Here is a 26,432-nt window from a genome sequence, read left to right as displayed (position 1 = left end):
TAAAATAACAGTCCTTATGCTGGATTCATTTATCTTGAAAAGACAGGCAACTGCAGCTAGCAAACCTCAATCTATTGTACATATCAACTTTTTCTTGTAATGTCATGACTTTTTTCTCCTCCTTGGGAGCATTTCTAGCATCACTAGTGACACTTTTGTATGGGTCCTGTGGTATTATTCAAGGTTTACTAAACACGATGGAAAATACGTGATAACTGCAAGAGATCACTTTTTACTGGGACACGAAATTTACTGGAGAGATGAACTGCTCTTGCAGAGATGATTAGCATCACATGACATATTAAGCTGATAGTTGAAACACCTGAGCTGATCACAATAGCAATAGGAGGTGGCTATGAAGTTATTGCAGTAGTACAGTATATACTACAGTTAAGTTTCTGCTGTTATGATTTAATACTGCATCTTTACATTTATTTACATTTCTCTTGATTGTGAATGGTGCCATGCATGGTCTGTGTTTATGTGTGCAAGTTTTGATAAATTTTAAAATAGATTTTTGTATATTTGATGGTAGTAAATAATAAAATAGACTAGTATTTACATATATTTTGCGCATTCATAACATACCTAAATTTTCTTAATTTTTTCAGTATTTCTAGGCTTTGTGATTCATCTGTAAGTTTTTTCAAATTGTCACAAACCTCCCCCAATTTTTCCAATATATTGAAAAAATTCTACACGTAAGTGGACCCACGCAGTTCAAACCTGTGTTGTTCAAGGGTCAACTGTATAGTGTATATGAAGGCTCTGTTCCCACTTATTTCTGTTGTTAGTAAACCTTCATGATGTGCCAATGTCATTCTTTCAATTATTCATTCTTTCCTTCAATTAATCAATCAGTCTTAAGTGTGTATCACATGACAGGCACCATCCTAGGTGCTGGGAGTTCAACAGTGAGTAAAACAAAGTCCTTGCTATCAAGGAACTTACATTCTAACAGGGAAAATCATCAGGCTGTAGAAAAAAAACCCCAGCCAAATAGATATAGAATATATCAAGCGGTAATAGGAATTATGAAGAAATATAAAGGAGGGTAAAGGGGAAGAGGCAATGATGAGACTGAGTGGTTTGCCATTTTATACAGTGTTCTCAGCGAAGGCTTCTCTCTTATGAGGTGATATTTGAGCAGAGTGAACCTACAGGTACGGGGTGGGGGCAGAACATTCCAGGCAGAGGGAACAGTAAGTGCAAAGGTTCTGAGGGGGCTATGCTTGGCATGTTGGAAGAGCAGGGAGCTGTCTGGAGTGACTGGAGCAGTATGGGTGAGGTGGGAGAACGGGAGGCCATGAGGGCATAGAGGTAGCTGGTTGCCTATAGGGGTGCAGAGCTGCAGGGAAGTTTCTGGGAGTGAAATGGGAAGCAGTCAGAGGGTTTTCAACAGAAGAGCAATGTTAGCATTGGTCACTCTTGTGCAACGTCAAGGTTAGACTGTAGAATAGCAGACGGGAGGTACAGAGACCAGATAAGAGGTGACAGCAAGTGTCCTGGTGAGAGATGATAGTGGCCTGTTCTGGGGTGGTAGCAGCCAGGGTCGTGAGAAGGGTCTGGATTCTGAATTTATTTGAAGGTAAGAGTTGACAGTATTTGCTGAGGATGTGAGAGAAAGAGAGGAAAAAAGATCATTCCAAAGTTTTTGACTGTTCAACTGGAATAAGTAGCCATTGACTGAGAAGGGGAAAGTCTCAGAGCAGCCCACGTGCAGGTGGAGGTCGAGGGTTAGTTTTTAGACATATTAAATTTCAAACACCTATTACATATCTAAGTGGAGCTATCTAGAGGGAGTTGGATTAAGAGTTGGAGTTCCGAGGAGAGATTTGGGCTAGAGATCCAAGTTTGGGAGCCATGAGTGTATGATGGCATTTAAAGCCACAGGCCTGGTGAGGCCACCTAGGAGTGAGTGTTAATAGAAGTGAGAAGAGGTCTGAGGATTAAGGCTGGGATTCACCATTTTTCAGGAGTGAGGAAGAGGAGACACCTGTAAATGCCTAGAAAGAGCAGCCTGAGAAGTAGGAGGAGAACAAAGAGAACAGGGCTTTGGGGGCAAGTGAACAAAGGGTTGCCATCTGTCCTGGGCCAGACTCAGTGGAGTGACCTGGTCCCTCCATTGGACACATCTAAGGCCACAAATCTAGTTGGTGGAAAAGTAGGGACTGAAAACATATTCTTCTGACTCATAATGCAATTATTTCCATCCTACCACATTGCTTCTCTAGGAATGGCTTTTATATTGAAAATCTTTTTTTTTTTTGTAATGGAATATATTGGTAGCAGGCTATATTTCATACCTTTCTATGAGCTTCTCCTTTTTCGTAGCCTCAGCCATCAATTTTTGAGATGGAGGTATCTTACAGAGTCCTGTAAGGAAAGTCAGAAACAACAGTAAAGTCACATGTGCCTCTTCCGTTGAGTTCTCCTCCCCCTGATTTCTGGCCCCCCACTGCTCCAACCTCAAAACATGTGGTCATCAAAGCTTAGAATGGAATTAGAGTGCAGAGGGTAATTTTTTGGAGGTAAATTGCCCCTCTGAATTCACTTAAGCAGGGTACTGTACTGCTGGAATTGTGAGGACAGATGCCCCGTGGCTGAGCCTGCACTGCACTGGTCATCAGGACCTGCCCCTCTTCATCTGCTTGCACTTTACATATATTGACATATAATATTATTTACATTATATTGTATATATACCTCCACATTATATTTGTGTGTATGCATTAAAACTATTAGCTGGTTAACTGTAAACACTTAAAATGACCCCATTCTTATAACCCTGCTTTGGTATGTCTTCATTTTGTTACATGGGGAGGCTCAGGCATGGAAGGGGCCAGGCAGTCTCTCAATCTCACAAAGGCTCTGTCTGCTTGAGCTGTTGTGAGGATGTGCTTGTTCTCAATAATCCACCTAGACACGGACAGTCTCTCTTTTCTGGCCAGTCCTGCCCTTGTCAGTTGCCAAGTTGCTGACCCCAGGGTGTGGGGTTACTAACCTACATGAGAAAGGTCTGACTTAGCTCTGTAGTATACTTGCCACTAGGATCATTTTATCCTGTATAAAGCTGGAAAGACTTCACTTGGTGGTTCCCAGACTGCCTCTTGGAGGCTTTCTGGAGAGGCTTGCAATCACTGCTATGGTGTGATCTAATCAAGTTTTGTTTTCTCAGCTCTGTCATTCCTTTTTTTTTTTTTTCTGAACGGGGGAGGGGGAAGGGCTGAGCTCTGTCATTCTGATAAGCATTTTTGAGCTCATTATAAAATACCTAAAAAATCCAGGTACTTAAGAGTCTTCTGTGTTGTTTTTGTTTTGGGATTGTCTTTTTTTTTTATTGAACATAACATGAGATCTGCCCTCTTAACAAAATTTCTGGTGTGTAATACAGTATTGTTAAGTATAGTCACTGTGCTGTACAGCAGATCTGTAGAGCATATTCATCTAGCATAACTGAAACTTTATACTCATCAAACAACAACTCCCCATTCCCCTTCCCGCAGTCCCTGCTAACCACCTTTCTACTCTCGGCTTCTATGAGCTTGACTATTTCAGATTCCTCATATAAGTGGGATCATGCAGCATTTGTCCTTCTGTGACTTATTTCATTTAGCATAATGTTCTCCAGATTCATCTATGTTGTCACAGATGGCAGGATTTTTTTTTTTAAGGTTGAGTAATATTTCATTGTCTGTATATTCTTTACCCATTTATTCACTGATGGACAGTTAAGTTGTTTCCATATCTTGACTATTGGGAACAATGCTTCCATGAATATGGCAGTGCAGATATCTCCTTATGATGCTGACTTCAATTCTTTTGGATATATACCCAGGAGTGAGACGGCTGGGTCATATGGTACTTCTAATTTTAATTTCTTAGCCACCTCCATACTATATTCCATAGTGGCTGCACTATTGCATTCCCACAAATAGTGTAGAAGGGTTCCAATTTTTCCACATTCTTGTCAACACAGGTTATCTTTTGTTTTTTTGATAATAGCCATTCTTATAGGTATGAGGCGATATTTCATTGTGGCTTTTTTAAAAAATTAGTTACCTATTTCATACATATTAATGTATATATGTCAATCTCAGTCTCCCAATTCATCCTACCCCCTGCCCCCACTTTCTCCCCTTGGTGTCCATAAGTTTGTTCTCTACATCTGTGTCTCAATTTCTGCCTTGCAAACTGGTTCATCTGTACCATTTTTCTAGGTTTCACATATATGCGTTAATATACAATATTTGTTTTTCTCTTTCTGACTTACTTCACTCTGTATGACAGTCTCTAGATTCATCCATGTCTCTACAAATGATCCAATTTCGTTCCGTTTTATGACTAATATTCCCTTGTATATATGTACCACATCTTCTTTATCTATTCTTCTGTCGCCAGGTATTTAGGTTGCTTCCATGACCTGGCTATTGTAAATAGTGCTGCAATGAACATTGGGGTGCATGTGTCTTTTTGAATTATGGTTTTCTCTGGGTATATGCCCAGTAGTGGGATTACTGGGTCATATGGTAATTCTATTTTTAGTTTTTTAAGGAACCTCCATACTGTTCTCCATGGAGGCTGTATCAATTTACATTCCCACCAACAGTGCAAGAGGGTTCCTTTTCTCCACACCCTCTCTAGCATTTGTTGTTCATAGATTTTCTGATGATGCCCATTCTGACTGGTGTGAGGTGATATACCTCATTGTAATTTTGATTTGCATTTCTCTAATAATTAGTGATGTTGAGCAGCTTTTCATGTACCTCTTGGCCATCTGTATGTCTTCTTTGGAGACATGTCTATTTAGGTCGTCTGCCCGTTTTTTGATTGGGTTGTTTGTTTTTTTAATATTGAGGTGCATGAGCTGTTTATATATCTTGGAGATTAATCCTTTGTTGATTTGTTTGCAAATATTTTCTCCCATTCTGAGGGTTGTCTTTTCATCTTGTTTGTAGTTTCCTTTGCTGTGCGAAAAGTTTTAAGTTTCATTAGGTCCCATTTGTTTATTTTTGTTTTTATTTCCATTACTCTAGGAGGTGGGTCAGAAAAGATCTTGCTGTGATTTATGTCACAGAGTGTTCTTCCTGTTTTCCTCTAAGATTTGTATAGTGTCTGGTCTTACATTTAGGTCTCTAATCCATTTTGAGTTTGCTTTTGTGTATGGTGTTAGGGAGTGTTCTAATTTCATTCTTTTCCATGTAGCTGTCCAGTTTTCCCAGCACCACTTATTGAAGAGACTGTCTTTTCTCCATTGTATATCCTTGCCTCCTTTGTCATAGATTAGTTGACCACAGGTGCATGGCTTTATCTCTGGGCTTTCTATCCTGTTCCATTGATCTACATTTCTGTTTTTGTGCCAGTACCATTTTGTCTTGATTACTGTAGCTTTGTAGTATAGTCTGAAGTCAGGGAGTCTGATTCCTCCAGCTCCGTTTTTTTCCCTCAAGACTGCTTTGGCTATTCGGGGTCCTTTGTGTCACCGTACAAATTTTAAGATTTTTTGTTCTAGTTCTCTAAAAGATGCCCCTGGTAATTTAATAGGGATTGCATTGAATCTGTAGATTGCATTGAGTAGTATAGCCATTTTCAAAATATTGATTCTTCCAATCCAAGAATGTGGTATATCTCTCCATCTGTTTGTGTCATCTTTGATTTCTTTAATCAGTGTCTTATAGTTTTCTGAGTACAGGGCTTTTACGTCCTTAGGTAGGTTTATTCATAGGTAGTTCATTCTTTTTGTTGCAATGGTGAATGGGATTGTTTCCTTAATTTCTATTTCTGGTATTTCGTTGTTAGTGTATAGGAATGCAAGACATTTCTGTGCATTAATTTTGTATCCTGCAACTTTACCAGATTCATTGATTAGCTCTAGTAGTTTTCTGGTGGCATCTTTAGGATTCTCTATGTATAGTATCATGTCATCTGCAAACAGTGACAGTTTTACTTCTTCTTTTCCAATTTGTATTCCTTTTATTTCTTTTTCTTCTCTGATTGCCATGGCTAGGACTTCCAAAACTATGTTGAATAAGAGTGGTGAGAGTGGACATCCTTGTCTTGTTCCTGATCTTAGAGGAAATGTTTTCAGCTTTTCACCATTGAGAATGATGTTTGCTGTGGGTTTGTCATACATGGCCTTTATTATGTTGAGGTAGGTTCCCTCTATGCCCACTTTCTGGAGAGTTTTTATCATAAATGGGTGTTGAATTTTGTCAAAAGCTTTTTCTGCATCTATTGAGATGATCATGTTTTTATTCTTCAATTTGTTAATATGGTGTATCACATTGATTGATTGGCGTATATTGAAGAATCCTTGCATCCCTGGGATTAATCCCACTTGATCATGGTGTATGATCCTTGTAATGTGTTGTTGGATTCTGTTTGCTAGTATTTTGTTGAGGATTTTTGCATCTATATTCATCATTGATATTGGTCTGTAATTTTCTTTTTTTGTAGTATCTTTGTCTGGTTTTGGTATCAGGGTGATGGTGGCCTCGCAGAGTGAGTTTGGGAGTGCTCCTTCCTCTGCAATTTTTGGGAAGAGTTTGAGAAGGATGGGTGTTAACTCTTCTCTAAATGTTTGATAGAATTCACCTGTGTAGCCATTGGGTCCTGGACTTTTGTTTGTTGGAAGATTTTTAATCACAGTTTCAATTTCATTACTTGGAATTGGTCTGTTCATATTTTCTATTTCTTCCTGGTTCAGTCTTGGAAGGTTATACCTTTCTAAGAATTTGTCCATTTCTTCCAGGTTGTCCATTTTATTGGTATAGTGTTGCTTGTAGTAATCTCTTATGATGCTTTGTATTTCTGCGGTGTCCGTTGTAACTTTTCCTTTTTCACTTCTAATTTTATTGATTTGAGTCCTCTCCCTCTTTTTCTTGATGAGCCTGGCTAATAGTTTATCAATTTTGTTTATCTTCTCAAAGAACCAGCTTTTAGTTTTATTGATCTTTGCTATTGTTTTAATATAATTGGAAAATGCTGTGAAAGCACTTTAATTAGCCTTAAGTAAACATTTGTAATAATTTAATCACAAATGCCATGGAATTTTTTCTGTAATACAAATAAATGAGATTTCCTAATCACCTTCGCCTCCCCTCCACTCCTCACCCTCCCAGTTAAAATATCATGTTTGTCAATTTAGGAGAACATTTTAAAGTATGGTTGATATTTAATACATTTTTACAGTGTGACAGAAATCAATATTACCTAATATTGTGTTATATGCTATTTATTAATTATTGGTGATTGTTTCTATTCATTAAGGGTATAATTCTGCTAAAGGACAGCTGGTTGGCTCAACTGTGATTGCTGTTTATATTTTTACAAATGCAATAATACAGTTACAAATGGAATTCTTTAAAATGCTTATGAATCTAAAACTTGCCCTACTTTACAGAGGTATGATAATAATAGCAATAGTAAGAACAACAGCTATAAGTTAATGAGCATTTACTCTGTGCCAAGAACTGTGCTAATTGCTTTGTAGACGTTATTCATTTTACAAAACCTTTGTGAAACAGGTTTTATTCTCATTTTACAGAAAAAGGGACTGAGATTTAAAGAGGTCCTTGCAAAGCTAATGAGTTGGGATTGGACCCCAGTAGCCCTGACTCTATCACCTCTGCTCTTACAGTAATAACTGATAGCAATCTGTGTCCAGTGTCTACAGTGTTTTTATGGGCATTGCTTAAAAGTCACTATCTCCTTAGACCTCAACTTTATTCACAGCGTATATTATTTCAGTGTCTTTCTTAGGAAGCGATATAAAACTCTACTGATAGTCATAAATGGAAAGACTTAGGAGTAAATGGACTAAACTAGACTTGATTTGACTAGAGTAGTATAAAACAGGATCCTGAAGCTTCTAATATTTTCAGTTACTCTGAGAAATGTGATTTTATTTTGTTGTCCAAATTTATTCTATCCACAGAGTCAAAGCCTCTTTTTCCACTCAGTCACATTAATGACATAAGCACACCCACCATAATATTACACATATATAAAATTAATTCTTCACTAAAATTTTTTTGGATGTTTTATGTTACTTTAACTCACATTTGTTTGATTTTAGCTAAATCTCAGGGGACTGGTTTCAAGACTCATTTGTTCACATAGGGCTTTAAATAGAGTCCAGGTACCTTTGAATACTCTTGTGGCCCATCGTGCTTGGAGCTCCGTGCCTGCTAAGATGGATCCTGTAAGGCTGATGAAGCCAATCATAGCCAGTGTTGTCCTCTCTAGGTTTGAGGGAAAGACCAGCTTATACAGGAATGTCTTCTTTGTACAAAGGCTTTTGAGAGGTTCTTCCAGAAAGGGAAAAGAAAAGGTGTATCCTGTAGTGAAGATCACAACATCGATGTTTTCTTCCACTGTCCCGTCTTCAAAGAGAGCAGAGGTTTCTGTAAACTCCTTCACGCTGGTTTTCATAGTGACTGTCCCACAGAGGATACAGGTTGGCAGCTCATCATTCACAATTGTTTTTGGTTTTTTCCTTTGACACAGAGGAGAAAATTATTCACTGTGGTTATATTTATAAGACACTCAGCAAATGATTTATTTAGTCAATTCAAAATATCTGCCACGTCAAGGGAGTAAATTGACCAATGTCTAATTCAGAGCTGTCTATCTGACTTACTGTTTCTATAACATCTTTTGTTTTCCTGCTCCCAGTAGAAGGCATGTAGAAAATGACTAAACCTACTCTTTCCTGTGGGGTTTAAAATTCTCTGTCTCTTGGGTCTAATTTCTGGAGCAATGTCAGGATCAAGTACACAACAATCCATTTGATAGTCAGTTTTGGGTCCACATCACCCAGGCCTCAAAGGATTGGCATTTGGCAAAGAGGAAATTACAAAAAAATTTTTGGATTAAAAAAATTGAATCTACTGATAGATTTTCATAATAAATATTTTCATTATGAACATCATTCTACCTAATTGCAGCAGACATAATGTCTATAAAATTTACATATTGAATCATTCGTTGTTATTAATTTTCTTCGTAAGTTGAAAGCCATCTTACCCAAGAAAAAATATTTGGGTCATGCATATAATAAAAATCACATTTAATGACTTTACATGCATTTCAGTTTTCCTTTTCCTTGCCAATGTGTAGCTCTATATAGATGTGTATTAAAATATATAACTAGGAATTTCTATTGGAAATTCATACCTCTAATCATTCAGGCAGAGTAGACATTTATTAAAGGTTAGTGAGAGCTGGCCATCTGCACTCACTGTTGCTGCAAATATTCTATTTGTGGATGGCAGCCATCCTGTGAACCCTCAAGGCCAATTTAAATTTCGTAATTTTCAAACTGGAAATAAAGTTTCCATCCTTCATTTTCTTCTAGCCTCATCAATTACTATTTTGCTACCAGACAGAGAGTACTCCTGTTTCAAGAACTTCTGTGGTACTGATAGACATTGTCTTAAAAGAATAAGCTTGGATAAACAAAGGCAATGTCACAATTACTGAACATTTTGAGTTCTGAATAAAATAGAATGAGAAATATTGATTAAATAACTTTACCATTAAATAAAAATATAAGTACCCCTTAGTAATATTTAGTCCATAATTCGTATGATCAAATCTTTTATTCAAGCCCCTCTCTCGACTCCACTTTAGTACACATGAAGGCAGAACTTGTGCAGTAAAATTGTGGCGTCTTGTATCCATCATATTAAATGGGTAGCCCCCATTTGAAGAGCGGCTGACGACCCAGGTACCCGTTCTAGTACTGAGAAGAACCTAAAAAGTAAGGCAAGAAGGATAAATACATGTGCATCATTTTTGTAGTATTTTTCTTCAATATGTTTCAAACGATTTATAACATTCTGGTCTTATAACAACAGAGGACTGGTGAAGTTGTACCTAGATCTCCAAATGACTAGGTGTTCCCCCGCTGTCATTATTTTCATAAATCACTTTGACCTGACCTATGTATCGGTTAAGTATTTTCATCATGTTTAAAGTAAAGAATTATAGTACTAGCAGACATGTGCTATTGAGCTGGCTATGTTTTACATGTAAATAATATAGGATTTAAAGTGAGGTTTTGAGCAAGCAATTTTAACTAAATTAAATAAAAATCTATTATTTCTAAATCTAATCATTGTCCTATAATTTATGATAAAGTGGAATAGATTTCTAATTTGTGGATCTATGCTTGGAATTTCTAAAATCATTATGCATACTTCTTGGGCAAAGTAACGGGTGCTTTTACCTCAAAACGAAGTACAAATCTGACTCCTAATTGAAAACTTGGAGATGTTCAGAAAACAACCTCCCCTTTCTCTTTTTACATGGATTTTCTTTCCAGAATTACAGAGAGAGAGTGTGAAAGAAAGACAGTTGGCATGGGTAGAACAATTTGCTCATTTGATCTTGTTCCAGGGGTACCTCTGAAAAATACTTAGTGGTCTGGCATTCACACAATTTTCTTAGACCCTTCTTGGACATCTCTTGGACATCTTTTCAGTTCTGTAAAGCGTGTGTTATGAGAGGCTTTAGGGATTTTCAAGATTTTTTTTTCACTTACCCTGTGTCCACATAATTTAGCGATTGGCCGGTGTGTTTTATAATCTTGAATACCACTCTCCAGATACCAGAAATGATGCTGGGGGTGGGAGTGCAGATTCAGAGATGGTGTACCTGAGCTGCGGTTCGACTGAGCTCCACTGCAATGTCCCCTCCAGTGTTCCCAAGACCGATCACTAAGACGCGTTTGTCCTGAAAGCCTGTTGGGATCTTGTACTCTTGACTGTGCAGGATCTGGCCTTTAAACTTATGGATTCCTGAAGGGACAGAGGGATCAGAAATATCTAGAGTTGTAACTCCTTCGTTGGCAGGCACAGGGCCTGTGGGAAAAGGCAAGTCCCAGAAATATGGCAGCCCTTTGTTCTTGCTCCCAATTGCAGGCAGTAGAACCAGCATATCATCCCCTATCCCACTGGATGCTGTAAGCTCAGATACTGATTTAGTATAACATGCCTTGTTAAAAACATAGGAGAACTTATATTTCATGCGTGTTCCGTTTTAAAGCAATTACTTAGGGAAATCAAGCTTACTGCAGACAATAATAAGAAACATCTCATGCATGACCTGAACATCCTAGACAAGAAGTAGCCTGTTGATGCATGTTATTTTACCCAATAGATATATTCTATCAGAATGTGATTTATGTATATAACATGTTTACAAATTGAATTAAGAAATTTTCTTTTTTACAAAAAGAAATTGTGTGGCATGTTCTCATGTAAATAAAGTAATTATTCTTGTGATTTAGGCTTGTTACTTCATGCTTATTTTACTTTGTGTCTTATTATACGCTTAATGTCTTATTATACTGTATGCTTATTTATACTTTATTCTTTTGTTATTTATATTTGTATTTCTGACTGATCTTTCAAGCTCCTAACACTCTGTCAATGGAAGTATCACTATTACGATATTGATATACTATATATGAAAAGGGCTACCAAATATTTCTCCTCTTGATTTTTTTTTTGGTAATTATCTCCTTGGCATATATAACAGACATAAACCATGGATTCATATAAACTAGGAATGGTAGTAACAGTGGAAGCAGAGCTATTTACAGTGGTGGCTGTGTCACTGGCAAAGTCCATTAACAATTCCCTGGAAATAAAAGTAGAAACTGGGTAATAAAGTCTAACCTTTTTCTTTTCCTTTGTACTTAGTCTAGTTTCACCTGCTCATAGGATACCATGTGAAGAGGCCTTGTACCCAGCATTACAGACCAGAGTTCCTAGTGTGAAATGGCTGTGCCTGACACTTCAGCTCAGCAGACCATGTGCAGAAGTGCATTCAGGAAATGCCTCTGAATCTATACTACCACCCACCCTGAGTCATTGGGAGGGAGTGCCAGATAGATGAAGAATGATGGGGCCAGGGGGCTGCTAAGCTGGCACACCAATTGACCCCTAGGAGCCCCAGCTAATATTGGACATGGGGGGAAAGCCTGTTGAATTCTTAGTTGACACTCATGCCACTTACTCAGTTCTGAACACCAGATCAGGTAAACTCAGTCACAAGAGTTGTAAAATTATGGGGGTCTCAGGGAAGGTCCAAGAACGAGCATTCATAGAACCATCAGAATGTAAACTGGACAAACATAGGCTCACCCATTCCTTCCTGCATGTGTCCGAGTGCCCCGTACCTCTGCTAGGAAGAGATATCTTGGGAGCTACTATACACCTAATGGGAGACAAATTGGAGACTGGTGTCCCCTTAGACAAAGGGCACAAGATGATAATGTTAATGGCTGAGGACAAACCTCCCCAGACAGAGCAAGTTGATCTCCCTGGAATAAATGCCAAGGTCTGGGCCCAGGGATGGATGGGATGAGCTGTAGGAGCCAGTCCCATGATAGTCCATCTAAAATCTGTACATACATGGCCCAATAGAAAACAGTACCCACTCTGCTGGGAGGTCTTGTTGGGAACTGCCCGTGTCACAGGGCCTAACTGACCAGGGCCTTATTAGACCATGTCAGTCAGCCTGTAATACCTCCATTCCCCCTGTAAAGAAACCCAATGGGAAATACCAGATGGTACAGGACCTCAGGGCAGTCAATGAAGCCACTGAAGATATACACCCAGTAGTGTCTAATCCTACACCCTGCTGGCCGCTCTACTGTCCACCAGGACCTGGGACTCTGTATCAGATTTAAAAGATGTCTTCCTCTGTATTCCATTAACCACAGAGCCACAAGAAAGTTTTGCTTTTGCGTGGCAGGACCCAAACATGCAACAAAAACAACAATACTGCTGGACAGTCCTGCCTCAAGGGTTCAAAAATTCTCCCACCATCTTTGGGGAAACTTTAGCTAAAGACCTAAAAGATCTACATCTGGAGGAGGGAACCCTCCTCAAGTATGTAGACGAAATTCTGATTGCCAGCCTTACTAAGGAGGCCTCTGACAAAAATACTATAACCACCCTGAACAACCTAGCAGATAAAGGATATACGGTATCCAAGAAAAAGGTTCAAACACCACAAACTAGGGTGACCTACCTAGGCTTCGTTCTCACAGAAGGCAAGAGAAGCATACCCCAGGAAAGGAAAGAAGTCATTTGCTGCCTCACCCCTCCTGAAACTAAAAGACCACTTAGGGGTTTCCTGGGGATGGCCAGGTTTTGCCACATCTGGATCCCTAACTATGGTTTAATAGCTGGGACTCTGTATGAAAAGTTGAAAAGAAAAGATAATGATCCTTTTGAATGGAATTCAGAATGTGAAGGGGCCTTTGAAGAACTGAAAAAGCAGTTACTTCAGACTCCTCTCCTGGCCCTCCAAAATTTAGCTAAACCCTTTGACCTTTATATTCATAAAAGAAAGGGAATCGCCCTTGGGGTATTAGCTCAAAAAATGGGACCCCTTACTCAGGTGGTTGCTTATTTCTCCAAACAATTAGATCAGACTACTAAGGGATGGCCTTCTTGTCTAACAGCAATAGCAGTTACTACAACCCTGCTAAAGGAGGCTGAAAAGTTAACATTTGGTCAGCCAATCACTATACGGACTCCACACCGGGTTCAGGCTTCAGTTAAGTTGTAAGGGAACAGAATGGCTAACCTCCAGAAAGTCGATTCAAGTTCAGGCTATGCCTTTAGACAACCCAGTTGTTACCATAAGAAAACTGTCACAGGCTAAATCCTGCTACCCTGCTACCCACAGAAATAGGGCCCTTGGAGCATGATTATATAGAAGCCATAGACACGATCTATTCCAGTCGCCTTGACCTAGGAAGTGACCTCTCCCAAACACTGAAGAGGAATGATTCACAGATGGGAGCAGTTTTATGAGAGAAGGAAAAAGGCTGGCAGGATAGGCAGTGACCTCCCAGACCTAAGTCATAGAAGCAAGAAGCCTACCCCCAGGGACTTCTGTCCAAAAGGCCTAGTTGATAGTCTTCACCTGAGTCTTAGACAGGGAAGATTTTACACAGATATTTACACAGATTCCCAGGATATGCCATCCTTCACACACAGGGCTACCTGGAAGGAAAGAAGTATGCCTGCTGTGGAGAATAAACAGGTGAAACATGGCTTAAAAATACTGAAGCTCTTAGAAGCAGTACAGCTTCCAAAAAAGGTGAGTGATTCATTGTAGGGGTCACCAAGAGAAGGATGCAGAGGTAATAAAGGGAAATGACAAGGCCAATGCAACTGCTGAAAGGGCAGCCCTAGAACCAGTAACTTGGCAACTACCCCTCATACCTCAAAGGCCAGATCCATCCAATTGTTCCTCAATCTGCACAGAGGAAGAATTAAACAGAGCCTGAAAATGGGGCTTCGACAGAGATCTAGGAGGCCATGGGTGGCTAGTTAGTGAGCACGGGCAATACTTCTTCACCCAAACTGCAGCTTGTCAAGCCATCAGGGAGGCTCATCAAGGAACTCACTACAGGTATATAATTGGCTAGTTGAGGTCATGGTAACTCCTGGCATGAAAAGTATAATCAGTCGGATAGTTGAGACATGCCCCATCTGCACAATGAACAACTCCAACACCAGACCCCCTAGAGGCCCCCAGGTGAGGCCCATTCAGACCAGAGGGACATATCCTGGGGAAGATTAGCAGACATTTTACTGGCATGGCGAGAGTACCTGGCAATTTCAGGTATCTCTTGGTGCTAGTAGACTCTTTTTCTGGGTGTATAGAAACGTTACTAAAAGAAATAATTCCCAGGTTTGGGCTTCCAGGGTCCCTACAAAGTAATAATGGTCCAGCATTTGTGTCTCAAGTGATGAAGGGGATAACGGGCACTGTGGGTGGACTTTGCACTCAGCCTAGAGACCTCAGTTGTTGGGGAGAGTAGAAAGCTCCAATCAGACTTTGAAATGGGCCTTAGCCAAGCTATGTCCAGAAACTCAAGAAGACTGGATGAAGTTGCTTCCAGTTGCCCTGCTCCGCATGTGATTAGCCCCAAGGGATAAGTGAAAGTTAAGTGCATTTGAACTCATCTATGGTACAGCCACTACCCGAGCCCGAGAGAAGGGACGCCTTAACTTGAAATGGAACAACTCAAGTGTGCCCTCCAGGGAGGAGAAACTATGAAAGCTTTCATGGAATATGGTAACCAGGTGCTGCCTGCATCCACCAACCTGGCCCTCCACCCATTCTGGCCAGGAGACTGGGGACACCTAAAAACCTGGAAAACCAGCAGCCTGCAAGACCAGCTCAGTCCTAAGAGGAACGGACCCCACTCGGTGACCCTAACCACCTACTCTGCCCTGACGTTGCAGGGATCGCTCTGTGGGCACATCACCCTTGAGTGAAGAGGACCCTAAACGCTACCTCTGGAGAGACAACCTGGGGCCATGGACCCCCCCTGACTCATGTGAACCTCTCTCTGACCTGAAGCTTTTCTTCCAAAAAAACAACAAAGTGTGACCAGGGATACTTAGGCCACTGCAGTGAGCCTCCATATCAGGGCACGTTTGCCTACAGGCAAAAGACCTAGATACCTGCATTTTTAGGAAAAACTTGCTCTTGCTAATATTTGGACCATGTATCTTAAATTATCTGGTGTCCTTTGTCTCCAAAGGGTTAGATAAATGATGGTAGCTCAGCAATACGAACAGTTAGTGTTGAGGCCTGGTGACCATCAAACGCATCTAAAAGGCATCTGGGAAGAAGTCTGGTCCTCTTCCAGGGGGGTACAAAAGATGGACCTGCGCCCCCTAGCGCCCCTCAAGAATGAGGAGAAGGACAAAAGAGAGGAGGGATTTGTCACCAGCAGAGCCTAGTCTGGGTAATAAGATAAAGTTTAACCTTTTTGTCTTTTCCTTTGTGCTTAGTCTAGTGTCACTTGCTCACAGGGTTCTGCGTGCAGAGGCCTCGCTTCTGGCCCTTCAGACCTGAGTTCCTAGTGTGAAACGGCTGCGCTGATGCCTCAGCTCAGGGGAGTGTGCAGAAGCGCAGTACGTGACCCTCAGTTGAAGGTGGTGGCGGTGATGGGCTGTGTGCAGAGTCTCTGGGTCCAAACTTCGATCTGGAGTGTGAGCCTGTGCCTGTCTCTGCCCCCTCCCTGCTGACAGAACCCTGCAAAGCAGCCCCACCACGTCCTGGGGGTCGCCTGCTCTAGAGCCAGGTCTCGCACCTGTCCACTCTCTGATCAAAGAATAAAGCTTTCCTCTGCTTCTGAACCAAATTTGGCCTCTTGGCTCGAACAGCACCGGGCAGGAGGACCCTCGTTGGGGACCAGCTCGAAAGGGTCGGTGGTAACAGCTTCAGCAATGAGAGGTGGCAGAGGAAATAAACAGCGATGGGGCCAGCCACCTTCAGACCCTGTGACCTGTGAGATGAAGCACTGACAATGAATCGGAAAGGGAGGCGCTTCACTTTAGAGGGTTCCTCAGCCTCTCACCCCAATGCTTCAAGTACTTTTGCAATTTTAATGTAAAAAGATGAAACTGTCTCCTGGAACCTATCATTCTCCTACCAGACAGTCACTGATTCATTCATTTACTCAATAACATTTATTGAAGAGCTACTATGTATAACACAATGTTTTAATAGGAGTCTTTGCCTGCTGAGGCCCCCAAAGCTGAAAACTAAATGCACTAAATATGGCAACAAATAGTTGCCACATTCCTAGGGAGGTGCTAAACCCACTAGGCAGACTTTGCAAAGAAGGTGTATGCAGACCGGTTTTGTGATCCTTTGCCTCTCACTTTCAGGGATTGAAGTCAAAGTGGCCAGAGGTTGGAAATTGGAGACTTTCAGGAAAGGATTTTAAAGTGCTGTTGCATTTTTTGTCTCCTTGACACGAAGCAATATTCAAGGGGCTTCTGGGAGACCCCTGCGAGACCTCGACCCTTGGAGTCTATGGAGCACAGAGACTGGTGTGTGACCCACGCTTGAAAGGCTGTGACTGGAACTGCCTGCAAGGCGTGGCTGCACCAGTAGCAAGTTTTTCATCTACTACTGCTGACAGTGTGGGATACCTGTCTCATGTGGACCAGATGAAAGCCATGTAGGAGAGAGCCTGTCTGATGCCAATTTAAAGGCACTTTGCACAAGGTAGCCATCTGGACTGGCAACGAGACCTTAATAGATAGTCTATGGAAATGACCTGGGGAGGAGCTAGGGTTTAGGGACTTGTAAAGTGGCCAGTCTGAGAGTGCTTGGTCTGTAGCAACAGGGGCTGCACGGAACGATCCCTAGTCATGGGGCGTCTCTCTGGAGGAGAGCCTAGGAAAGCACCCCCCAAAGCATGGATCTTAAACACCCCCAAGGCCTGAGAGAACTAGCACCTGGTTGGTGCCAGTGAAGAAAGACTTTTCCTGCCCCCTTACTTCTTCTTGTCCTTGCCCTGACTCCAATTCTGGAAGGGCCAGAGACTGCAGCTGGTGAGTGAAAGGTTTGGAGGAGGAACTGGCAGAGGAAGAGAGCAGCCAAGCGCACCATCTCTTCTCACTGCTGCTGTCAGCACAAAGCAGGAGCCGGCTGGGGGAGGGGAGAAGCTTCATCATTACAGGTAATTGCCAGTTTTTACTATTACACGAGACAGAACATTTCAGCTATAAAAATGAGAAGTTGGGGGACTTCCCTGGCAGTCCGGACAGTGGTTAGGACTCTCTGCTTCCACTGCAGGGGGCACGGGTTCCATCCCTGGTCAGGGAACTAAGATCCTACATGCTGCATGGCATGGCCAAAAAAAAAAAAAAAAAAAGATGACAGAGGGGGACTTTTCATTATTTGAGAGTGAGCAGAAAAGCGGTGGGAATGGCCTGAAATTGCAACCAAGGGCAGGAGAAGGACAAGCCCCACAGATGAGACCTGCAGGGACATTACAAGAAAAAGTACAGTTGGTTAATAACTCTATATTACATGACCTGTACTTTCAACATTGTATAGCCCAAGGCACTGTTTCAGGTTTTAGGTTTAGGAGATGTGAGAATAAAAGGCAGTCTCTACCCTTAAAGAGTTCATCCTCGAGTGAGAAATAGGTAATCAGACAAGAGCTAACTAACGCTTATTCAGACCTTACTAGCAAGTCCTAGACATTCTTCTAAGGATTTTATACATATTAATTAATTTAAACCTCACAACAACCCCATAGGGTGAACAATATTATGATGCAATTTTACTAATGCTGAGAGTGGAGGCACAGAGAGATTAAGCAACTTGCCCAAGCCCATACAGTAAGTAGCAGAGCCAGACGGGAAGTCAGGTCATCTGACTCTGGGCTCAGCTGTCAAGCATGATACTATGCTGCCCTCCAGAACAGGAGGTGTTACGATGCCTTCAGTGGGGCATCAGCCTAGACTGAGTCAAGGAAGTCATCCTGGAGGAGGTGATTTTTTTTTTTTCCAAAGAATGACATTACAAAGATGATTAGGAATTTGAAAAGCGAAGCCCTAAGAGGGTTTCAAGAAGGGGGAAGAACACGTGCCTCGAATGCATTAGAGAGTGGGGCTTCAACCTATTCACTGAGGTTTGGCTGGAGAGAAGCTTCCTGAGGGCTCAACCTTGGTTCATAGATTTTGTATGTAGCTAACACAATGCTTTCAAATAATAGGTTCTCCATAATTGCATATTTGAGCAGGGGACCCAAGAAAAAGTATGGAATGCATAGGTAGTTCTGAATCAATGATACGTCAATAATGCCTTGCCCCCTCCCCTGCCCCAAAGGAATCTATTTGGTAAATCAAAACTACTAATTCAGAAAAAAAAAACGGTCTGCTAGGAGGCACAGGGCCTAGTTTGCCTTGTCAGCAAATATCTCTGGAATAGTTTGCTATTGTGGTTTCTTCATCTTATACTTATTCCCCTACTGTTATGTGTTGAAAAATGCTTAGCAACTACCTTAGGAGAAGGAAGACCAGAAGCTTGAAGTCCATGCACAACGCTCACAGAGTTTAAGAACATTTGTTAATAATTGATCAAATATAATTAGGCATTTGCGACCACTAATCTGTAACTAATGATTACAACTGATGTGTGTTTAGAGAGTCACGTTTACACAACTTCTTGGTGTGGGAGAGAGAAGAATCAAGAGGGGTGACCTGCAGAACTGCACTTTGTGCCACCCATCCCGTGATTCCTGTATGGGCTCTGGGGGGATCCAGCACTGAGATGGAATGGCTGCTGAGGCTTATAACTGGGGTTATAACTTAACTAAGAGGGAGAAATACTTCTTCGTCTGGGGGACGCATCTGCTTCTTAGGAAGCAGGTTCTTCCAAGCAATTCTCAGCTGGTGGATAATAGCTTACTAAAGGTCACGATTCATAACAGTAGTAGCTATTGTTTATAGAGTGCTTACTGTGTGCTCTGTACTATACTAAGTATTTTACATGATGATCTCATTTAATCCTCATCACTACTCTGAGATGGGAACTTATATTTCCACTTTGCTGAGGCTTAGAGAGGTTATGTTCATCCACGATTAAGCAACTAGCACAGGGTCTGGATCCAGAGCTTTGTTCATAACCATTATGCTAAATGCTACTTATCCAGGGCCATTGCCTGCAGGGAACTGTAGCAGACCAGAACTTCTGGAAAGTTTACATCGTATCCACTCACCAAGATACCTCACTCTGGAAACACAGAGGAAATTGGGATTATCTGTACTGCTGTCCCCCATAACGGATTCTTCTAAAGTCTGGTCATAAACCAAGACCCCCTCAGGGGGAGCCTCTAAAATCTACGTGTGTGGGTTTCTTCCTTCTCCAATATCTGGGTTTTAGGGCAAAAGAAAGAGGCACCTCAATATTTCTACTACAGTTATTCCTCCCCCACCTCCCTGAGGTCATTAAAGTATGTAGAAATGGCTGCTCTCAAGATGATCCAAAACTATGTTGCTACTCTATGTTTAGCCAGTCTCTTTCCTTGGGCCCACTTCTGCCAGTCTGGACACTTCATGCTGCCACAAAGATCATCACCTCTCAGCCCCTGATTGCTCTTCTGCAGCAGTGTTCTTTAGTTATAGTCGCAGTGGGACTGAAGGTAGTTAGGAGTAAAGGATTAGCCACCTCAAACCTGACAAGACACTTAATTCCCAAAGCATCTCTTATTTGACACTTGTGACACATTTCCTCATAGAAACATTGTTATAGAGGCAGTTATATATTCCTTTGGTACTATGTGATTATGTATTTAGCCCATAGACTAGCAGCAAGCCTGAAGCTGACCCACCATTTACAATATTGCTTCTTTGTAAAATTATGTACTGAATTCTCCCTTGGTCCCTAACACATTTTGAAAATAGAATATTTTGTTAATTTGAGATTACGTTTTAAGATTTATATTTCATTTTTTATTGTCTAAGGTTTGCAGACTTTCTTCTTCACATCTTCGTTTCTTAAAGGTTCTTTTAATTCCTAAAAGAAGTTTCAAAACTTCATACTCAATTGCCTTTAGGGCCACTTATGAGTAACGGAAGAAGAGTAGCTTCACTACATTTTAGTAATCCTCACTTGACTTCAAAAGATGGAGATTTGCCAATTGTGAGTATATTAAAAAGAATGTGCCATTGGATCCAAAGCATTTCCAAAGGGGAATTTCTAAAACTCCTTTGTGTGGATAGCCCTGCTTTAAGAGGTGGATGGATTATTATTGTGATGACTATTTTGAAGGGTGACAATATTTCTTTGTATGTATAATTTCTGGTCTATTTCTTAAAAAAAATCCTGTCAAGTTTCCTTGTATTCTCACTTCCTTTAAGTTACTGAATTACAGGTCACTCCTGATTCCAATGACCTGTAATTTAATGACGAAATTCAAAGCCTATATTTTTTCATGACCGATCTGATAGTTTTGAGCCTTCTGTGATCACTGAGCTTGAATCAGACAGGCATGATAAAACTTAAATGATAACGTCAGCATTTATATTAATAAGTAAATAATAAAATCTGACACCTCTATAGTGTTTTATAACTTTCAAAGTTATTTTGTACATATTATTTCTGAGGGTAAACATAAAGTTGTCTATAATCACGAGGAAGTATTTCCAATTACAAATCAGTAACTTCTAGAAGAACCCAGAAGAGTAGGCATGGTTTTAGGCAGAAATGACTCACCAGGAAATGACTCCAAAGGTAAACGGGGATTCAGGAAGTGTCCAGTGCAAACCATGACAGCATCAAAGATAGCTCTGTCCAGCTCCCCCTCTGTCTCTGTGACAACATCCCACTGACCAGTTTCGGAGAAGTCAGGACGCTTTGTTACGCTGCACACTGTGGTCTGAAAGCAAAAGACAAACACTCGCTTTCCATCAGTCATCTTGGGACCTCATACAATGACCGTACGGTAACCATGTCTGTTATTTCAAGTGGGCCAAGTCAGTCCCACGATAGGAGGTCTGTTAACATTGGCTTATCTTTTCCCTAGAGAAGTTAAATAACTTGTGCCAAGTCTCAAAAGTGGTCATATAGATTAGGACCCAAAACATCTGAATGCCTTCACTGCAAGGAAGAAACATTCAGTTTTTATTCCTGGTGAGAAGGAGATGAATTAAAACACCGAATGTTGAAAAAATTTAGGAAAATGAGTTTTGACCCATTCTAATATCTGTGGTTCAGACTTCTAGTCATTTCTTCCCAATGGGTTTCATGAACTAAATCCATTTTTCCTTTCCTCTCAAAAACATTCTAAATTTTATTCTGAATGAGAGTCTGGATTTAGAGGAAGAACCAGCAAATTCAGTATTTTAGTGACTTATTTGAGTAAAACATGACCAGCAGGATTATTATCTGCCTTATTCATATAGAGAGAAAGTCAAGAAGAAGTTTACTTAAGTATCCCATTTCCATCAGATTGGTGAATGGGCCAGCCCCTACTCATTAACCTTCCATAACCCAAGGTATCTTACTCTAAACCGAATGTATTTCAGAAGGTCAAAGTGCTCAGCAAACTCTTGGAGGTAGTCCCAAAATTTTTCTTGCTTCATGAAATTGGGATAATCTTCTTGGAAGGGGAAGTCGCTGTAACATGACATTTCTTTGCAGACGTTTGTCACTAATGACTTGTAGACCCTGGTCATCCCATCTTCAGAAGTTTCCTGTGGTGAAAGCACAGTTAGCTTGATGGGGTGGTGGGGGGATAGGAGGAAGAGAACAGAGACCATCAGCAGTTAACGTTCCACTTGTAATTCCAAAGAGTTCCTGGAAAAGTTAGCATTGGGTCCCCATGCTATAGTTATCAGAAATCATTGGTGGGTTTGGAATTGTTAAATACGATATCTTTCTCAATCTACAAAGAAGCTAACAACATTTAATAGGGCTCTCCAAGAATGACACTGCCCTTAAAATATTCCATGAACACAGGCCCACGGTCTATCTTGCTTATCTTCTTCTTCCCTTGCCATGATTATTCCGTCCACTCATGCTCTGCACCTCTTCCTCTTGCCTTTGTTTAAGGAACTCCTCACTAATTTTTCTATTTATTGTCTATGGATATTTTCAACCGCTCTCTTTTTATTGGCTCCTTCCCATCCACACTTAAAATACTGAAGACTCAAATTTTCAAAACAAAACAAAACTCCCTTTCAACCTGTATCCCCTTCCAGCCTTGTCTCTCTCTGTCTTATCTCAGTCGTCATGAAAGAATCATCACATACTGGCAGCCTGTGTTTTCTCCTGGACTCCTCAACTTGTTGTCTTGTCTCGATCTCTGTCACTCAAAAACAAAACAACAAAACAAAAAGATCTATATTAAAGGCACCGGTGAACTTCTCGTGGCCGAAGTTTTCTTCTTCAAGTCTCTTCCTTCACCATCATGTTCTCTAAGAAGCCTTCCATGACCCAACAGATCTTCACAAGGTAGCTATTGTGCCCTGCCCCAGCACACTGTACTTTGAGCACAGAACCAATCACACTGCATTGTAGTGATCTGTTTACTGTTTCTGTTCCCCACCAGACAGTAAGGAGGGCTGGGTCCTTGTCCATCTTGTTTCCCATAGGTCCTGGTAGAGGGACAACACGAGTACTTGTTGAATGGATGAAAATGAATACTACAATTGCATTTTTGAAAAAAAAAGTATTTGTATGACTGGAAAAAATTACATCAAAATTTTGTTAGTGCTGCTGACTCATGAGAATTGATATTATATTTAATTTGTATTTTTCTTTTGTTTAACTCGTACTGTTTTCTAAAATTAATCTGTATCACTTTACAATAGGAGAAGGAAACCAAACGAACCATGGGGTCAAACAGCAGACCTAATACTTTCTTCCACATTGACATTTGGTGGCTTGAAGAGGCCCATAGTACACCAGAAAAAAATTATTTTTCCCCAGTATGCTATAATCCTAGGGTTGTGATCATTTACATGTATTTGCTTATTCTGTTTTCTTCACCATCCGTCAAAGACTGGCAAATGCTGCCTACTCCAAGAAGGCTTCCCTCATTCATACCAGTTTGAAGCACCCTCCCCAACCTTGAGCTCCCACTAAAGGCTGCTCTTCTCTCCCCAACCAAAGAATTTAGTACTTGGGCCTCCCATCTTCTGACACCTTATACCCTACCACTGGGGCAGGTCCCTTTATTCCCTCTGAAGGCCCTGCTATTCCCAGTAACCAGGACCAATTTTGGCCAGAGGCAGGGGGTATTTAGTCATTTCCAGCCCCACTTCCTGATGCTCAAGTCACCTAATAGCTGGCCTAGCCTTGAGCATACCCCACTAGGCTGCATATTACACTCCTAAGAAGGGTGGATTAGTGCCTGTGTTCTTTTTCTTCTGATAATGTGAAAAATACCCCCTAGACCTTTCAAGGTCTGGATTCTTGCCTCACCCTTGCCAATTCTCTTCCCAAAGACCTGAACAATGCCTGGGGGCTGGGGCTCCACTCCCTGATGCCAACTTCTGTCCTTCCTAAAGTGTCATCTGCTCCATATTCACCAATGCCATTCAGCTACCCAATGTGACACGCTGCTACTTTGTCTTACAATGTCCCTGCTCCAGAAATCATTGTAACTTCCAATACTATGTTTGTGTATTAGACTTAACTCTTTCTTCCTCTCTCCTCCAACTGTCTCTTGTCCCTACCCTGCCAGTTGTCCAAGTTCATCCTATCAGACTGCATCCTGCCTGGGGTCAGCACAACACCATAACAAACTTGTGCTGCTGCAGTGAGCTGCTCCCGTAATGATCACCAAGGTAGGCTAAAGCGACCATGCCTCGGCAGGGACAAAGCAAATGGCCAGATTATGATTGGTGGAAGTGGGAGGGTATGAACTACGCACGGTAAACTTCCACAGTCCCCCGATGTCATTACTTCTTTCAAAGCAGGTAGGCTCCAGGTCTTCATCCAAGCAGCATTTGATGGAGGACAGGCCACTCACACCAGCTCCAATCACTGCAACTCGCTTGGCCATGGTGTGTTCTGTATGAGATAGGTTGAGCAGAGCATCTTTATATGACAAAGCTAGAAGGGAACCCTTGTCATAGAAGTCAACTTTTACAGTGATCCTTTCATCTTTGAGCTGAGGCAGAATCACATTTTGTTTAAAGATGAGGACTCTGAAATCATACTGGTTTGGTTTGAATCCTCGCTTCATTTATTTACAGTATGACCTTAGGCTAGTTGTTTATCCTCTCTGTGCCTCAGTTTTCTCATCAGCACAATGGGAGTGGAAATAATAATACCAATTTAAAATATTTGTTATGAAATTAAATGACTGAGATATGTTGGAAGGGTGATAGAAGTGTGTCTGCTACATAGTAAGTGCTCAATTAAATTTTGCTCTTATTATTAGCTAGTGTAGCCAGGACCTTGATCCCCTTAAGACTTTAGATCCTCTCAGTATTAAAAGGACTCTTTGCTAACACCTAGTCCCTCTGAAATGCTAGGAATTGCAACAAGCAAAAATGTTAGTTTTTATTCAAAGCGTCTAAAATTCTAAAGAATAGCTAGTCATGGACCATGTTCTGCCAGCAAAAAAGATATTACATGCATTTAGGGGAGGTTCTTAACTTTGCACAGAGAAAGGTTGACTCACCATAATACAGAACTGTGGTCATATGGTCATATGGAAATGGGGATGCCATGTTGTCAGGAAAGATTGGAGGAAGTGTGAATGTGTCATGGGGATTTATAACCAGTTTTTCTTGATTTTATGTTTTGGGCTTCTGCAAACATCAACATAGCTTTTGCTTTGATCAGATGGGCTAACCACCGAGTTGATTTCAGCAAATCAGGTTTATGTCACACGGAAGACTTTGAAGTGTCAGGTGTCCTGACTCTCAAGTGCTACCTTTCCCTCAACCCTCGTGGCCAGTCTGAGAAACACACAAAGAGTAGTTGAGACCTCAAAGTATTTGCTTTATAAAATATACTTAACTGATTTGACTTTGCCTATGAAGACATGGTACTTTTTGAGGAGAGGTCTTGCTGTATAACTCTTATGTGACTTTTGTAGTGTCATGACACTTACCATAGTGGTGTTTGCCTTGAGGAACCTAGGGAGAACATATTTATTGAGCCCTGAATACCAGTAAATGGGAAAACATATAGCATCATCACTGAACACGACTTAAGGCCACTCTGCTAATAAGAGGTTGAGTCTGGAGAGACTTTGGGTATCTGAGTATGAGCCTGGATGTGCACATCTCATTGGTCTGAAAGCCTGAAGTGTCCTGTGATTCCTGCTACTAAGCCTCTTCCCTCACCTGAGCTCAGGTTTGCTGCCACACCTTCTGGTTGGGCTTGGGGGATTTTGTCCTTTTGGTTTTGTAGTTTGCCTCCTAGCCAGATCAGAACCCCCAGGCACAAAACCAAAGTGAAGTTACTGACTTTACAGAGGGCAGAAGACGACTGCTGAGCCCTTGGACCCTTCGGACTCACCTGGTTCCAGAGGAGGATCTAGGCAGGGACTTGCAACAAGGATCAGAGGGATTTCTCAGAGCTGCCTGTTTCCAAATCTTACCTGCCACTCTACCCTTTGTAAGGTTGAGACCTTCATGCCTGGCTTCATTATTTATAGCAAAATTTACACTTTTCCCCCTGAGACTTTTTGTTTATTTAGAAGTCTCTTTTGATTTGGAAGAGTTGGGCAGGCTGCAATAAGAATGGACTTTGGAGGCAGCAGAACTGGGTTTGAACTCTGTCTCTGCCACTGACTAGGCATGTGACCCCAAACAACCCGCTTACACACCTTAAGATTTACTGTTTGCAAATAAGAAAAATAGCCATATTGAAGGATTGTTTGGGTCTTAAACAGTGATAATAATTACACAGAACTGCCTAGCACCAAATATTTACTCAGCATTCATTTCCCACCTCCCTAACTGACTCCCTCCTTTCCTCTCTTCCCGGAAAAGACAGCTCATGCAGGTAAAATTTATCAACAAGTTTGGAAACATATAGGCAAACATACCTATGACTTCCTTTGGATTGAGTAAAAGGTTTAGGTGGCTTTTAATCAGAAATAAATGGCCTCCACCAATAAGAAC

The 26,432-nt window shown here is 41.2% G+C and overlaps 1 protein-coding gene across 1 annotated transcript in view; it reads right to left on the bottom strand.

Annotated features, from left to right (window-relative positions):
* Positions 1-26,432, bottom strand: part of LOC309822902 (uncharacterized protein) — a 181,655-nt gene that overhangs the window by 5,889 nt on the left and 149,334 nt on the right. The window contains 7 exon segments of the mRNA XM_082654986.1: positions 2,307-2,376; positions 8,145-8,497; positions 9,560-9,756; positions 10,660-10,802; positions 21,061-21,223; positions 21,852-22,040; positions 24,224-24,363. Coding sequence (XP_082511112.1) covers positions 2,307-2,376; positions 8,145-8,497; positions 9,560-9,756; positions 10,660-10,802; positions 21,061-21,223; positions 21,852-22,040; positions 24,224-24,363 — 1,255 coding nt within the window.

The sequence above is a fragment of the Grampus griseus genome, assembly GCF_964374135.1.
Source record: "Grampus griseus genome assembly, chromosome: 1".
Lineage (NCBI taxonomy): Eukaryota > Metazoa > Chordata > Mammalia > Artiodactyla > Delphinidae > Grampus > Grampus griseus.
This window is presented reverse-complemented; position numbering and strand designations above follow the sequence as displayed.